Here is an 18031-nt window from a genome sequence, read left to right as displayed (position 1 = left end):
TGAAAGGGAAGGGAACTCACAACTTTGCAAGTCGACCAATTTCACTGTAGGCAACTCTAAACAGTAGAGAGACTTGTCTAGAATAATTTCCAGACACAAACTAATTCTATCCTCAGAAACAAAATGAGTCTACTCTGTCTTCCACAGGAAAGCCTTCTAGATATCTTAAGACAACTAACCTTCCTAGGTCTTCAGAGCTCCCAAATAGTCCTCATAATAATATATTTTCAAGCCCACCCATGGCATGCTTCTTTGAATGGATAAACCCTACTTATGATTTATTTTCAACTATTATTTATGGATTCATTCATTATGCATTCTAGCTACCAATGTTGCTCTTCACGTGTAATAATGTAATATTTCCTTTAGATCAGTGATTTTTAAACTTTCTGGTCTCAATACTCCTTTATACTTTTAAAATTCATTGAGGATTCCAATGAACTTTTGTTTGAGAGTTATGTGTATGGATATTTACTATATTAGAAATTAAAATTGAATTTTTAAAAAAATTTGTTAATTCACTTTAAAAATACATAGTAATATAATAGCAAATTTCTATGAAAAATAAATGTTTTCCAAAATAACATAAATGAGTAAGTAAAGCAGTATTGTTTTACATTTTGCAAATATTTTTAATGTCTGACTCAATTAAAGACAGCTGGATTCCTATAACTATTTCTGCATTCATTCTGTTGCAATATCACACATAGGTAGCCTCTGGAAAACTCAGGGAGAATGGAAGTGAAAAATGTAAATAATATTTTAATATTGTTAAATAGTTTTGACTTTGTGGACCCCTTGAAAGGGTCTCTTTCAGGGACCCTCCAGGGGTCCCCAGACAATATTTGGAATCCATTTATAAATGCTTTCATTAGTGTAGCTTAGTTTCCAGTTATTTTCTCTAGCATCCATGGCATTCTTTTCACTTATCTTGAGCTTATGGTCAACTAAAATCACTCGCTCTTTCTCAAACAAATTGCTGTCATGTCAATGCAGACCTTATACATAAATTTCCCTACAGATGCCATTTTGTTGGCTTCAGGTTACCCTTTGGTAGTAGACGCTGTTGGTGCCCTACCCAGGTCTCCTTAAGGCTGGTGTAATTGTTGGCTGATAACACACAGCAGCCCCCTTCTCTGAAGAATTTCTCAGTAATACTGGAGCCATCTTGCTTGGGAAGCTATGTCTATCTCTACGTCAGCCAATGACTGACTGACAAACCAATAACTTACAGAGTACAAAAGGTCAGCCTCAAGGACACAAAGTAGGACTAATTCTGGGTATCTGTGCTCCAGAGCTTCAAGGAGATCAGACTAAAGTTAGTCTCTAGTGAGACCACAATCTTCCTTAGTTTTTATCCGTTGTTCTGTCCTGCTTCTGGTACTCTTTTTCTCCTAAGAACACATCCCTAATAAGTCATTTTAACAGGAATCTCCATATCAGGCTCAACCTAAGACATTTTTTATCTCATCAAGATTATTGCAATATCAACTCTACCATACACCATATTAGCTAACCATCTCAGCTGTACACCATCTCAAATATGCTAAGAATTCTATTATAAAGTACTGCAGTGGTTCTCAAAGTGTGGTGGTCCCTGTACCAGCAGCATCAGCATAACATGGGAACTTGTTAGAATTGCAAGTTATCAGGCCCCAGTCCAAACCTACTGAATCACAAACTCCATCACAGAGATGTGCTGTAAGTAACTAATCCACTACTGTTGAACATTTTAGTTTCTATTTTTCCTATTATAAATAACGGTAAAATGAATATACTTGCATGTAAAACTTTGTGTACATTTCTGATTATTTTATAAGTATTTGTCTGCAATTTACTTTGATGTAAAAGTACTGCATCAAAAAAGATGTATTGATAGATGAATCAGGGATGGATATGTAATACAGCAAGCACAGCAAAATGTTAATGGCAGAATCCAGGTGATGAGTACATGGATGTTCAGTGCAAAATTCTTTCAACTTTTTCATATGTGTTTGCAATTTGTTGGGAAATGTTGAAAATGAAAAATGTTGAAAAAATATATTTTATGAAGCTAAATTCCTAGAATTGGAATAGACTGTTCATAGTATGTGCACATCTTCAAACTTTGTAAAGTTAAAACATCAACCAGAAAGTGTCAGTTCCCTCACACACTGTCAACACCACTTTTTAGTGCTTTTCAAATGTCTGACAACTTGTTAGGCAAAAACTAGTAATTTATCTTTTAAATCATCATCTCCATGTGCATTTTTTAAAGCTAATATATAATGAACTGAAAAGCTTCCTAACATGCTTGGCTTCAGATAGGATGTTGGTTATTTGAACCAGGAAACAGTAATCAAGATTTGAACACCTACTCAGGGGCACTTACCTTATAACCAAGCACAATACCCTCATGAATAACTTGCAAACTAAATTGTACAGGCGAGAGTTACTTCCAGGCCAGCATCATACACAGGCAGAGGGGGTTAGTGCTGGACTGCCCAAGGGGACTGATTTAATAGGTCCTAAGAAAGGACTCCTTTCTTTATGTTGAAGCAATTAGATTCCCACCAATTCAATTTTAAAATTCAAGTATTTTACTTCAATATGGGTTCCACATAATTATGGTGCATCCATAGGATGGAATGCAGTGGAGCTATTAAAAAAGAACTATGGGTATCTACATCTACTGACATGGAAAGATGTCCATGCTATGCTTGTTCATTGCAGAACACAAGTATGTATGTGTGTGTATGACAGAAATATGTATAAGGATACTTACTAAAATATTAATAGTGGTTACCTCCAGTTGAAGGATATATGAGAGTTTTTTTACTCTTTTAATATATTTCTCTATTGTTTATTTTTACGATAGATATATAAAAAATTTTATTAACAATAAAGGCTATTTGCTATTTGATAAAAAGAAAATTGAAAATATCCCAGAAAACCATTAAACCATTATTAGCAACTTATTAAATTTTAATTTAGCAAGATTTTCAAGTCAAGGTTAAAGTTGCCTAAGCAATGAGACCCAGATCTAGCATATTTTAAAGGACATAGGAGAAAAATTAAAGGCAGACTAGGTAAAGAGATCTCCATCCATGTATTAAGCAGCTGAGGTATAGGCCTGTATTATCCTGGGGGGATTTCACTGGGAAAAAGTCAACAGGCAACGGAAGGCATCTGTGGTCTTTAGATGCAAGAGAAACCAAAAGAGTGAAGGCTTACTACAATCGGTATAGACCCGGAGTGAATCTTAACTTTACCACAGTTCCTGCTCTCAATATTATAGAAAATAACCTCCTACAAATGATGTTCACTTCTCCCCCTACAGCAGGTCCAGGATCTGATGGCAGTTAATTTTTAAAATATATTATTTATCAGATTTAAATTTTTACTTTATACTTTATAAAGACTGAAAAGGAAAACATGACATGTTAAATCACTCACCTCCATGGGAAGACATGTTTGTACACGGGCAGATGTTCCTCGATGTGACACTGCAGTCCTATTTTTAATTTGAAACTGTGTTTTGCACATGTAGCCATCAGAACAGTCCTGTGTTCCATCACCAAACAATACATAAGAAAATGCCAATTATTGTAAGAACTCATCATTCTAATATCTACAGCATCTCATAAGTTCCAAACCGAGCAATGAAAAACTAAGTATATTAAATGAGATAATATGGATAAAGAAACTCATTCAATACCCCTGTACATAGTAGGTACTCAATAAATAGAAATTTTAATCGCCTACTTTTCACACCTATTAATGATGTTTCCTCTTCTCTTAGATTAAATCCCTTTTATTCCCCAAGCATTTCAAAGCATAGAATTCATAGAACACAATGTGTTGGCAGCTGTTTAAAAATATCTAAACTTATAGAAATATCTTGTCACATAATTAATACTGATGTCCATGGCATATACAGAAATAGAAATTTTAGGAGGACATGCATCTTGAAGCTAGAAGGGACCCTCTATTTCAATTTCTTGTTCAAGGGAAGATCTCCATTAAAAGGTCCCATGAGGTAATCATTCAGCACCTTCCTAAGCACTTCCAGGAACCTGCACTTCACTCCCTTACATGACTACCACCTCCATTTTGGCATATGACACATTGTTCATTGAGAAAGTTTAGTTCTACATTGCACTAAAATATCTCCCTTTAACCTTAATTCACTGGTTCTAGTTCTGCCCTCTGGAGTCTAAACTCTTTTCCACAGAGCCATTATTCAAAGAGTTGAAGACAATTACCACCATTTTCCAATGTTTGTTGTAAGATATGATTTCCAAGCCCTTCACCAGTTGCATTTCTCTCCTGTTTTTTATACTTGCTGTTAAATACACTAATGGATGATGTTCATCTAATTGTGGTCAGTTGCATTTTTTTTAAGGCAAAACTTGTTTGAACTTAATGAAGTCGTGTAAAAATGTAATAACTCGTCATGCACAGACATACTCACATATCAATGAATATTATTAATTCTCCACCAAAATGTCACACTAACATTCATATTTTAACAGAATTAAAATAATTATAATTAAGAAAAACATGGTTACTTAATCTGACGTAGTAAAAAAAAAAATACAAAATAGCATCCAAACTAAAAAAGTCATAATTCACTTAAATACTTTTACTAAGATTCAAATATCCAGTTTTTAACTATAAAATAAGACAATTTTAGAGTGTTTGTGAGCTATTTAATATTGAGTATTTTTAAAATTTTTTAAAAATTTGTGTCATGACAACTATGTAAGAGCATTTGATATTAGGTAACTATCCTGGGTTGAATCGTATCCTCACAAATTTCATGTCCACCGGGAACTTTGTTTGTGACCTTATTTGGAAATAGGGTCTGTGCAGATGTAATCAAGTTAAGATGAGATCATACTGGAATAGACTAGACCCTAAGTCCAATATGACTGGTGTAGTTATAAGAAGAGGGAAATTTGGCTACAGAGACAGACACATGGGAGAAGGTCATGGGAAGAAAGAGGCAAAGATTGGAGTGGTGCATCTACAGGCCAAAGAATGCCAAGGATTGCCATCAACTACCCAGAAGCTAGAAAAGGCACAGGAAGATTCTTCTCTAGAGACTTTGGAGGGAGCATGGACCTGCTGACACCCTGATTTCCAACTTCCAACTTCCAGAACTGTGAGAGAATAAATTTCTGTGTTTTAAGCCACCCAGTTTGTGGTACATTGTTATGGCAGCCCTAGGAAACTAATACAGAAACCATATTTTCAGAGAAATCTGGTGGCACCTTTATAATACCTCCCAGTTAGTTAGGCTGTCATCCCGCCAGGACTCACACAGGGGCCGCCCTGCTGTTTGGTCATGATCAACACTAGTTCTGATTGACTGCAGCCAACTCATTCAGACTGGTTGATGCCACTACCATAGGTTGTTAAATATTTTGAATATCCTTCCTGCCTGTAAAGTAAGCTATTAGGCATCGAATACTATCATCTTTTATTATTTTACTAAGGTTCTACATTTTGTAGATGGAATTATTGTTTTAAATTCTAGTGAAAGCTATTCTCTTTTCTACTAGATTTGAACCAGAAAGATAAAACCCTGGCAGTGTCGGCAGCCATCGTGTGATTAAATGGAGCCTGAGAATAAAGCCAATGCAGAGGAAAGCAAGGCCATAATATGCAGAGACCAGATCCTGATTACACTATTTATACCAACCATACCTGAAGCTAGCTCTACCCTCAAATTTTTCAATTACATGGACCCCAAAAGTCCCTTCTTTGCTTCACCCAACTTAAGTTGGATTTTCTGTCACTTGTAACCAAAATAATCTTTTTATAAAGTGACCTATATTGCATTTACTAGTTTAAAATGAGATTTTCTACTGTATTGTATTATCACTCTCATTATGATAATCAATACCTGATTATATAAAAGATTTACCAAATACAATAAAACCATAATAGTATGTGTTTCTGAGAAAAAGTACTCACAGTCTGCAATTTAAAAATAATCTAGCGACTTTGTAGTCAGCAACTTTGCTAAGTTTGTTTATAGACTATTTTTGATATTATAATTATAATATCTGTATCATCTATTAATAAAGATGGTTTTACTTCTTTTCCAAAAAAAAATTTAAAAAAATAAAAATAATCTAACAACAGAGAAAAAAATCATAGGATATTCAGAGAAAAGTTAGAGCTAAACTGTGTGTACTGAGTATAATTCATCAAATGAGGAAAAATGTTCTATTTCATATTTTCTATACCTGAGTGCTGGTCATACAACCTCTTCCTAAGGGAAGCTACAATTTAGTAAAACTCTAATTACAATGCAAAATACACCTCCTTTGACATCAAAGAGGTGAGTCAGAAATTCCTGTACACCTATGTTATAAAATCTAAATAAATTATCTGGTATCTTTTAAGATAGAGACGTTATTTTCAGTATTACTTATAATTTAAGCAATTTAAATCTCTGTTTTAGGCAATTTCTGATACTATTTATTAGTGTCTATAGGGAGGTGCAAAAGGGTTTTTGACTCAGCCTATATTTGGTCATGGTGATTTTCTTTTCAGTATCAATCTCTTAATAGTCAAGATTAGCCTTGAAAAATTAAATATAGAAAAAGGAGAGTTTTATAGCATTTCAAACATTTACTTCCACAGAAGTAGGCCTTTCTCCCACATCATTTTAACTTAAGGCAGAAAATGTTTTATTCTTCACTGTTGAAGGATGCTTTTTTAGAGACAACAAACATAAAGGTATGAAAATTGCCCTCTGAACTGGCACTAGTCAATCAAGGCCAGTAAACAAAGTTGAACTCAAACCTCCCCCTGAAATTTTCAGTGGACGTTCTGCTCTAGCTTCCCTGCATTCTTTTTGTACTTACAATTTAATATTAACCTCCTTTAATTTTTTAACACTGATTAGTTTTACTTCCTCCAGTTGATCCTAAGATCAGGGCCTAGGCCCCATCCCTGGAGAAAGAAAGGCTGCAAAGGGAAGCCAGGGTCCTTACTGTAGAATCTAGACTGTCCTCCACATAAAAACCTCATCCCCACAGAGTCTGAAAACACCCCAGACCTGCATGGGAGGAGGTGGAACAAAAGGAACCTTACAGCTTACCCAGTTCAACCCTCCTGATTTAGCGATAAGAAGGTGAAGGACTGGAGCAATCTTAAGAGACTTGTCTTACTGCTAATTAGGGGCAGAGCTAGAAGTAGAAGGCAAGCCTCTTGGCCTGTGTTCTTTCTACTACACTAAGCAAGTTCTGCCAGAGAGCAGGATCATGGCAGAAAGATCTTTACTGATGCTCGCGGACTGGTAGACGTCAGGCTCTGCACATGGAATAACAAGCTCAAGCCACTCAAAGTGTGGTCTGGGGACCAGCAGCCTCAGGGTCACCTGGGAGCTTGTTAAACATGCAGAATCCCAAGCCCCACTTCAGACCTTCTGAATTGGAATCTGTATTTAACAGGATCCCAGGTGATTTGTGTGCACATTTGGAAGCACTGAGGCAGGGAGCACTGCGATCCCTGCGGGACAGCAAACTGACTGCATTAAACAGTGGTTCTCAACCCTAGCTGCATATCTGAATCACCTGAGGAGTTTTCAAAATGCTGTTGCTAGGGTCCACCCTCAGACTGGTGAAGTGAGAATCTTCCTAGCAGCCTCTAATGAAAAGCCAGGGTAGAGAACCACTGCACTAAATTCACTGGAGTCCCCTTCTGAACTCTGAGAACAGAGCCAACCACAGACTCTGCAGCTGCCTCAGCAGAAAAGGCCACAAACAGCTCCCAACTTTCAGGAATTCCAGGGCTCACTCGGAGCACTCCATGTACTAAACTTGCCTCTGTGGATGCTCAGCTTGGAGCTTCGACTGTGCTGAGACTGCTTTTTATATGGTCTTCACTAACACCTCAAACCCTACTCTCTGGCAACTTGCCCACCCTTGACCTGGTCATCTGTAACAGCCAGTAATCTCATAACTTAAAACCTTCCCATGTCCAACTACACTTCTGCAATCAGGACTCCCTGCTGCCCACTGCCACAAAGCAGGTTGCTCCACATTGTCACTGTAGAAGAGAAACTAATAGGAAATGCAGGTGCTGTATGCAACCCAGACACCACTAATAAAAAGAGAACACTTCCTCACAGTCAAAACTCCTCAGGTCATCTACATGGAATGCCCTTCACCTTATGCCAAAACAAGGAATAAAGATTTAAATGAGGAAAACAATACCATAAATGTGTTCAATGAAAACACTGGAAGATTAGAAACTCTTTTATCTATTTATTTTTATTTTTTTATTTTTTATTTTTGGCTGCGAGGCTTGCAGCATCTTATTTCCCCGACCAGGGATCAAACCCGTGACCCTGCAGTGGAAGCACAGAGTCTTAACCACTGGACCACCAAGGAATTCCCTAAAAGCTTTTAAAGGATATTTAAAAAGTAAGTAAAAATCTTGAAGTCATGTAAAATAATGATAAATTCTACTGCATGGAAAAAATTCTTAACACCATAAAGTCAAAAGGCAAATATTAAAATGTGAAAAAAAGGTCTGTAGCTCAAATCATAGAAAAGGACTAATTTTGTCAATATATAAATAGCTTTAATTTCCTCAGTGTATTAATAGTTCTCACAAACCAATAAGAAAAAGATGAACAGCCCAATAGAAAAATAAGCAAACGATATAAATAGATAGTTCACTAAACAGGAAGTATACGTGGATTTTAATCATATAAAAATATGTTCAATGTTACCCATAAGAAAAATGCAAATTAAAACTATGTGATACCATTTTTTACCTATCAGATTGGCAAAGATCAGAAAGCGTGAAATACACTCTGTAGACAAAGATGTGGATAAAACAGGCAGGCGCTCTCATACACTGCCAAGGGCAGGGTAGTTTAAATTAGTATAACCTCCCTGTAGAGCAAGTTGACAATAACTATCTAAAATTAAAATGCACATACCTTCCATCCAGAAATGCTACTTCCAGGAATTTATCGTACAGATACAATTGCACATGTAGAAAGTAAAATTCATGCAATGATATGTATTAAAGTATTGTTTTAATAGCACAATATTGGAAATAACCTAAATGCCCATAGGTGAGGATTGGCTAAATAAATTATAGTATATCCAAATAATAGAATGCTATGTAGTCATAAAAAAGTGACTATAAGTATTCATATGGAATAATAACCAAAATAGATCATTAAGTTAAAAATATGCAGAACAGCATGTATATATGTATATTATCCTACCATTTGCTTAAATATAAACGCATATGCTTGTGTACATTGAAGATATCTGAAAGGACACCCAAGACACTGGTATGAGTAATGACCTCTGAGGTTTGGGTAAGGAGGGTGGGAAGGTTAGGAAGGAAACTTACCTTTTTAGTGTACAAACACTTTTGTGCCTATATATAAAAAACACTTCATGTTAAACAAATACTTCATTGATTGCCTTTTGAACATATGCCTCCAGGCCAGCGCAATGCTGCAATGGATTCCAACTTGAACTTCTCAGGAGAAAATGTTCTGGAGGCCTTATAGAACCCTAGATAGACAACCAAGTTTTCTAGTGTAGTACTGACTGCATACTAAGGATTTCCTGACAGAACATGTTTAGGTCTGCTTTCCTACAAGCTGTCAAAAGTTATGCCACCCAGATAGTTATGTTATGCCTGCTGGAATCCAGCTACCCAAATAACTATGGGGCTCTTGTAGCTGAATTTTAATAAGCTTTTAACAATCTACTCTAGAAAAACACTGCTGTCTAAAAAATTAGGTGGTTACCTAAGAGCCTCAGCCCTGCTTTGGAATAAAGGATTGCATATAGGATGTAAACTCAAGTTAACTGCCCATAATGATCAGCTGCAGGAAGGGCTTGTCAAGGCCACTGGGGAGGAATTAAGACAAGAGGAAGTTTCTAGGTCACTGCTGGCACTGAACAAACAACAGGACCTTCAAGGCCAATGGAACCCTGAGGAACAGGCCAAACCTAAGCCACAGACCTCAAGTGGTTGTTCTTTTCTTCTGTAAGAGATCAAACCAATACTACCAGTAACTGCCCAGAGCTAATTAATCTTGGAGTCAAAAAGAAAAACTGCTGCTGAAAAGCAAAGCTTACACTGGGTAAGTCAGACACTAAACTAATATCTGTTCATTTTTTTAAAAGCCTGAAAGTTAGATGGTGTATGAAGGTAACTGTTAAGGATTTAGAGAGCCTCCAGAACACAATTTTGAATATATTAAAATGTCTCCTCATGCCCCAATCCCCACCCAATCTCACTAACCGATACTGCTACGCCTTCCCAATATGTGTGTGGATGTTGACCATGGCTGACTCTGATGCCTCTGAGTCAGTATCAAGAGTGACCAGATCCAGTCAAAGTGATTCATGGGTAACTGCCGGCCTTTGACTCAGGCAAAAATTCAAAAGACCAAAAACTCAAGAAACCAAAAACCCAAAAGTAAAAGTAGGTATATAACATATTTCATCTTTGAAAAAGACCTTGGTCTTCTCCTTGGTCTTGTAGTATTTTGGAGTTTATTAAACATGACACAGCCATTTATTGAATAGTCCACCAATACCTTCACCATACTTTCTTGGGGGAGAGGGTTGGAGATACACCTCAGATAATAATAAATTCCAGCTGAGGGAGCTGAGGCTGTCCTTCTGGGAAAGAATTAAATCTTCTTCTGGATGTGTGGTCGCATCCAATAGAGGCCCATACCCCCTTGCTTCACCATTTGCACAACATAACCCGTTATGATTACTGCCTTTATCTGTGTGACCTAAGGTGTGAATGACTACTGAACACATTGGTTCACTAGCTGGGAATTAAACCACAAAACATGGTGACCATTGGTCCTTGATTGGAGGTTCTCTGGCTCTGCCCAGTTTAAAAGAGCTTTTTCTTAGCATGGTCATGGTATGAAACTAAAAGAGAATCTGTGGGATTTTAACTTGAAATATTCTCTCCAAGGCAGCCGTGTGTCAGAGGGTTACACTGCCTTCTCTTACAATACTTAGTTCAGCAGTTACTCTTGTTTACATTAGCATACTCATTACAGACTCTTATTAGGTTTAAAGTTCTAATCAACCTATAAACAAAGCACAGAGGACTAATTATAGTTACTGAACAGAATCTAAATATTATAAATCTTGATGATGTAAAAATAATAATATAATTAATTTAAAAATCAGAAGGAGGAACAGAAAGGAATGTGGGATATAGTATAAGTACTCTAAATTCCTCACCTATCACAGAAGGAATCAATAGTTACTATCCAAAAATGAAAAATCAGGAGTTAAAAGTATTGATATATTGTTAAAGGTTACAGGGATCACTGTGAGAATAACTGAGTTATTCTTCACCAATAGGGGTTCCTTTAAACAAATTTAAATCATCCATATGATGGAATACTATGTAGCTATCAGTAATAATGAGATAGCTCTATATATGCTCACAAAGAAAGATGTCCATTATGTACTGTTAGGTGGAAAAAGTAAGTTACAAAACAATGATCCCACTTCCGTAAATATGTTATAAACGTATGTATATTTACATGTGCATAGAAAACAAACTACAGAATTGAGTCAAAGGAGAGGGAAGGAAATATTTTCATCTGTATTTTATATATCTATATATTATTAGAATTTTTACAATGATCATGTATTGTTTTTCCTTGCAAAAGTTATTTAATTAAATATAAAAATCCAATCCATGAAAGAAAAATGTAATACTGTGCTTTCCTTCCACTCTCTGCAATCAATAATACTCTAAGAACCATAAAATGTTCTTGCATACAATATTAACTTTTATTTTCTCTCCTTTTTAAACTTACCCTCTAGTTGCTAAGCCAAAATAAGGCCAATACTTCTTTCCTAGGTCACTACCTAATTATGGTATACCTTCACTTTGCTTCTCAAGTGGACATTGTTTTACATCACTTAGGGCCTTCAATTTTCAATTCCATTCAATAAAGACATATTGAGAACCCCAGCACTGTGCTCATTTTAGTTAGTTTTCCTACAATAGTCCTACTCCCTTTCCCTGACAGGACTCTTAGACCTACCCTACCAAGTCCCTCTGCTTTTTACCTCTAACCCCTTCCGACTTCCTAGATGAGCAGTAGAACACACTGCTCTCCCCCTCCCCAAAGACAGGTCAAAGCACAGCAAGTACCTGCTGTATAAAAAAATAAATAAAATAAAATTCAAAAATTCAAAAAAAAAAAAAAGCACAGCAAGTGCAGTGACCCCAGGGAATAAAGAGCAGAAGAAAATCAGCCACTTGTCAGCCCAGAAAAGGAGGTTACTGGACCAATTTGATGACCTTACTGGGGAGAGGGGGCGGGGATGAGCACACACACATATCTGTTGATGTGTACTTGCACAGCCTGCTTATTTCATGCAAATTTAAAAAAAATGGTTATAGTTTAAATAATGCTAAATCCCTTCTCTTTCTTGGAGCCAAAGCATCAAAAGTAAGTTTAGATCACATTGGTTCCATTTTATTAACACTTTCAACAGATATCTCTACATTGTTGTTTCACTATTAAGCATTTTTGTGGAATTTCATTCTCTTTTCCCTCTTTCACCTTTTTTTTTTTTTATAAATTTATTTATTTATTTTTGGCTGTGTTGGGTCTTCGTTTCTGTGCGAGGGCTTTCTCTAGTTGCGGCGAGCGGGGACCACTCCTCATCGCGGTGCGCGGGCCTCTCACTGTCATGGCCTCTCTTGTTGCGGAGCACAGGCTCCAGACGCGCAGGCTCAGTAGTTGTGGCTCACGGGCCCAGTTGCTCCGCGGCATGTGGGATCTTCCCAGACCAGGGCTCGAACCCGTGTCCCCTGCATCAGCAGGCAGATTCTCAACCACTGCGCCACCAGGGAAGCCCCCCTCTTTCACCTTTTAATAATTTTTTTTCAGGTTTTCCAAATTGCCCATTTTGATTTTTCAACTTTCAGTTCATAAATGTGGGACCTCCATGTGTACCCTCATACTTTTTATTATATTAAACAATTTGGTTCTGCTTCCAAGAGCATTCCTGCTTATTTGTGCCCAAGGATTGGCCAACAAATTCTATAACTGATTGGAGGGGAGATGGGAGCCTGCTGTAGAAAAATTTTTTTTTCTCTCTTTGTTTCTACTTTCAATTTAAGTTTGTAGAGATTTTACCATATTTTGTTTGCTCTAGATGAAATGTTCTCAAAGGTTTATCACTGCTTTTCTAATATCATAGATAAAATAAGAAAACAAAGATGACCCAAGTTCTGACCTCCATCTTGATTTCTAAATTTAAAGTTACTCAAATCTTATTCCTCTCATAAATAATATTTTTATAAAATTACCTGTTATAAGGGAATTATTCAAGAAAATTAAGAGTATTTAAGTAATTTTGTACTTAATAAAATAAATTGAAAGAAATTTTATAGACAGTAGCAAATTACCAGGGCAGCAAATTGTCACTTTCATTTCAAAGCACTGTCCTTGCAAAGCCATACAAATAATTTATTAAGTTTCCTATTTGTTCATGAAATGAAGGATGCCTGAGCTTAAGCAGTTTTACTGGGAGAAGGATCCTGCTGTGCGGGTGGGAAGAAGGAAAGGAAGGTGAGAAAGGCCTTCCTGGCATGGGTGCATACAAAGTACCGCAAAATGGGTGGCTTAAAACAACAAAGATTAATTCTCTCACGGGTCTAGATCTGGAAGCTATAAGTCTGAAATCAAGGTATCGACAGGGCCATGCTCTCTCTTCAGGCTCTAAGGGAGAATCTTTCCTTGACTCCTCCTGGGTACTGGTTGTTGCCTACTTATAGACACATCATTCCCATTTCTGCCTCTGTATTCACATGCCTTCTTTCCTGTGTGTCTGTATCTTTGTGTCCAGATTTCCCTCTTCTTAGAAGGACATCAGTCAGATTGCATTTAGGACACATGCTAATCCAGTATGGCCTCGTCTTAACTTGATTACATCTGCAAAGACCCTATTTTCAAATAAAGTCACATTCACAGGTTCTGGGTGGACATGAATTTGGGGGGACACTATTCAGCCCAGTACAGGTGAAGAGGCAGGAAGAGGTGGGAGGAAGGCAGTCCCACAGCTCCTGCACCTAACACAGGGGTAGTTTGCCCAGAACAGCTGAGGGAGGCCAGTGTTTCAGAAGCTGTTCCAGCCTGAAGATACTAGGCCAGATTCTCATGGCTGTTGCAGGAAAACAAAAGGGCTTTGACCAATAATGGGGATGAAAGTACTGACAGCTTTTAGAGAAGGCTGCACAGTAGTACACTCACTGTTTTTATGCATGGGACCTGGATAGTGAGAGATTGAAGACTTTACTGGAGTCATCCTACGTGCCAAAAAGAGCATTCAATATCCACTACTTGGATCAATACCAGAAACGTGGCAAACTCACACTGCTGGCAGAGAAGAGTGAAGAGGAGGAAGGAGAGAGGGAGGATGTTGTCCACTCAGCCTTTTTTATTGATGTAACAAAAGTTTCCTGACATATTTTCCAGAATGAGTCACAATCTCTGCCCTCATAGTCATTTCCATTCCAAGCCTGTGCGTGTTTAAAGCTCTTATACTGATGCCCTCTCTTTCTGTATCTTCCATCAGAACTCCTGCTTCCCATAGCTTGACATTAGCAGGTTGCCTCTGCATCAAGGCAGGAGTTGTGTGAAAGCCGGGTGGACACAATGCAATAGAGAAGGAGAAGAAGCTCACCACCTCACCCCACACTTATGCTACAAATCTTAGAGAGTCTTCCCTCATTTCCATGAATTAATCACGTTCTCCCCCTGCTGTGTTCCCAACCATAGGTTTAGAAACAGACCAGCTGAACTAATGGTCATGTATCTAACAGAATCTTAGCTTAAAATTGGTATTCATTAAATTTACATTTCATATAATAAGGCGATAGATTGGTATCCTTCAAGAATTTTTGCATTCGTCTAAGTGTTTCTTTGGTCTTCTAGCCATGATAGAATAACAGAGACTAGATCTACTCTCCCATCTTAAGCAACTAGAAAAGCAAACAAAAAATATATGAAATTGGGGTTTGCAGATGTTGGACACAGGCAGTGTAGGACAGTGATCTCTGAGGAAAAGGAAATAAACAAGGTAAGCTCTACAAGTGTCCCAGCTCACTGCCTGAAGAAAGTTCTCAAAGAAAAAGATTAAAATGGCAAATGATTTCATTGTTTGTTTAAATAATCTAAGAGAATCAACAGAAAAAGTAATAAGAGAGTTTCAGAGAGTGGCCAGGAAAAAGATCAACATATAAAAATCAGTAACTTTACAACTGTAGCAATAATCAGTTAAAATCATAAAGATAAACTACACTATTCCTGGTACGAACACAAATTGTCAAATATCCAGGAAAATACCTATCATTATGTCAAGAAAACTCTATAACTGTACTGAAAGACATGAAAATAATCCCAACAAGTTTTTTATGAAACTTGTAAAATGATTCTAAAATTACTTTTAAAAGAAAATGCATGGGGTAATTAATTTTAAAAAAACAATGAATGATAGGATTATTAGATATCAAAACCAACTAAAGAGCACTAGTAATAATTAAAATCTATGTTATTATGACAGAAAAGAAAAATAGATCAGGGATTAGAGTATGGAGTCTAGAAATAGACACATTTATATGTTGGAATTTAATATATGATAAAAAGAAAATTTGGATCACAGATGGAAGAATGGATGAGTCAATAATGAAATGAAGTCATGAGGTTCACCATTAAATAAAATAAACAAACTACATTACCACATCTCACAATCTCTAAAATAAATTCCAGATGGATTAAAGCCCCAAACATAAAAAATAAACTAATAAAGGTCTAGAGGAAAATATAAGAGAATATTTTCTTAATTTGAAGTTAGGAAAGATTTCCTGAGCAAAACACCAACCCAGAAGCCATAAAGCAAAAGACTGGCAGATTTATTAAATATTAAAAAACTCCTGTTTGACAAATGATACTATTAACAAAGTTAAAAGAGAAGTGACAGTCTGGGAAAAAATATTTGCAATACATATAGGAAATGAAGGATTGATAGTCGTAATATATAAGTTACTCCTACAAATCACTATTACAAAGATAAACAACTACAGTAAAAGAGACAAAGGGCATAAACAAGAAATTCCTAGAAGAAATATCAGTGACCAATAAGCATATAAAAATATGTTCAACACCAATGTAATGAGGAAAATGCAAATTGAAACAATATATCATTTTTCATCTTTTGGAATGAAAAATTTTTAAAGATCAGTAATATCTCATAGTCTAGAGAGTATGAGAAAATGGGCATACTCATATACTATTTAAGAATATAAATTGCTCCAGTCAGGAGAGAAATTTTGCCTTTCTCATTCACTCATTTATTCATTCAACAAATATTAGCACTTAGTTCATATAACGTGGTGTGCTAGGCCCTAGGAATACAGCAGTGAACCAAACAGACAGAAGTTCTTGCCCTCAGGCAGCTTGCACTCTGGAGGAACAGATGCAGGGCAGAGAAGATAACAACTGAATATGTACAGTAGATGGTTTTAGTGCAATAAAAATAAATAAATTAGAGCGAGGGGGACTGAAGTGATAGGGTTAGGAAGATGCTATTTTACATAGGGTGGACAGACAGGAGGACCTTGCTGATAAGGTGAGGGATGATCTCACTGAAGTAGGGAATAAGTCATAAAGCTACCTTTATGAACACACTAGACAGTGGGAATGAGCTGCACTTAGACTCCATAGTGGAAACAGCAGGGATAGTATATGGCTGGAGCAGAGTGAAGGAACACGAGAATGATGGAATTTAAGACTAGAGAGGAAAGGGGTGAGAACAATTTAGGCCATGGAAGTCATGGTCAGAGCTTTGGATTTTACTCTGACAAAGACTGGAAGTCATTGGAGGATTCTGAGGCACAGACTGGTATGATTGTACTCACAGTTTTAAAAGATCACTGTAGCTGCTGTTTAGAGACCAGATTCCTAATGGGCATTAGTTAGGAAGCTATTGCAATAGGCCAAGCGAGAAATAATGGCAGCCTGGGCTACAGTGGTGCAGTGGAGGTGGTGAGAAGTGGTTGATTATGGATATATTTTGAAGATAGAGTTAGTAGGATTTATTAATGGATTAAACATGGGATGTAAGAGAAAGAGAGAAGTCAAGGGGAACGCCAGGTTCTTGTCCCTAGCAACTAGAAGCTAATATTTACTGAAATAGGGAAATACGTGGAAAAAGTAGGTTGTGAGGGAGGGGGGAAGGTTAAGTAAAAGTGAGTTAAATGTGCTGCCTCATAGACACTCAAATGTAATGTCAGGTTGTTGGATATAAAAGCCTGAAGTTCAGGGACATAATAGGTGTTAAAAATACAATTTCAAGAGTCATCAGTGCATATATAGTATTTACAGCCAAGGAGCTGGGTAAGATCTCCTAGAGAAAGTGTCTAATTGGAGAAGTCCAAAGACTGAGCCCTGGGTCACTCCAGAGTTGAGCTATTGGGAGATGAGGAGGAAGCAGCAGAGGAAGCCACTAAGAACAGTTGAGAGGTAGAAGGAAACCACAAGGTCAGCATCTCAGGCGCCGAGTAGTTCAAGACGGGAGTGATAGCTGTGCCAATTTTGCAGCATCTGTCAAAATGTCAAGTGAGCATACCCTCTCATTCAGTAATGCTATTTATCTATTCTACAGAAATAAGAATAAGTACACATAAAAATTGTTTTGCATGGACATTTATTAAAGTATCATTTGCCATAAAAAATTAAATGCCCATCAATAGAGGAAAGCTTAAATTATAGTGCATCTGAACAAGAGAACAAAATGTAACAATTTAAAAAAAAAACCTGGCAGATGGAAGTTATTGATATGGAATAACCTCTGGATATTAAGTTAAAAAACTACTTTAAGAACAATCATATGAAATGATTGATTCCACATATATGGAAAAAGAAAACATATACGTATATGTTACCTGCAGGGCAGGCAGGATAGTGTGATGAGAGAAAGCATGAGCTCCAAATCAGACT

At 36.8% G+C, this 18031-nt stretch overlaps 1 protein-coding gene across 2 annotated transcripts in view; it reads right to left on the bottom strand.

Annotated features, from left to right (window-relative positions):
* ATG10 (autophagy related 10) overlaps window positions 1–18031 on the bottom strand; it is a 302871-nt gene that overhangs the window by 242105 nt on the left and 42735 nt on the right. For both annotated transcript variants that reach the window (XM_082378458.1, XM_082378457.1), the window contains exon 3: window positions 3436–3543. In XM_082378458.1, coding sequence (XP_082234584.1) covers window positions 3436–3543 — 108 coding nt within the window. The remainder of the gene's footprint in view (window positions 1–3435; window positions 3544–18031) is intronic.

The sequence above is a fragment of the Balaenoptera borealis genome, assembly GCF_965194805.1.
Source record: "Balaenoptera borealis genome assembly, chromosome: 2".
Taxonomy (NCBI): domain Eukaryota; kingdom Metazoa; phylum Chordata; class Mammalia; order Artiodactyla; family Balaenopteridae; genus Balaenoptera; species Balaenoptera borealis.
The sequence above is the reverse complement of the archived record's forward strand: the minus strand, read 5'-3'. Positions and strand labels throughout refer to the sequence as shown.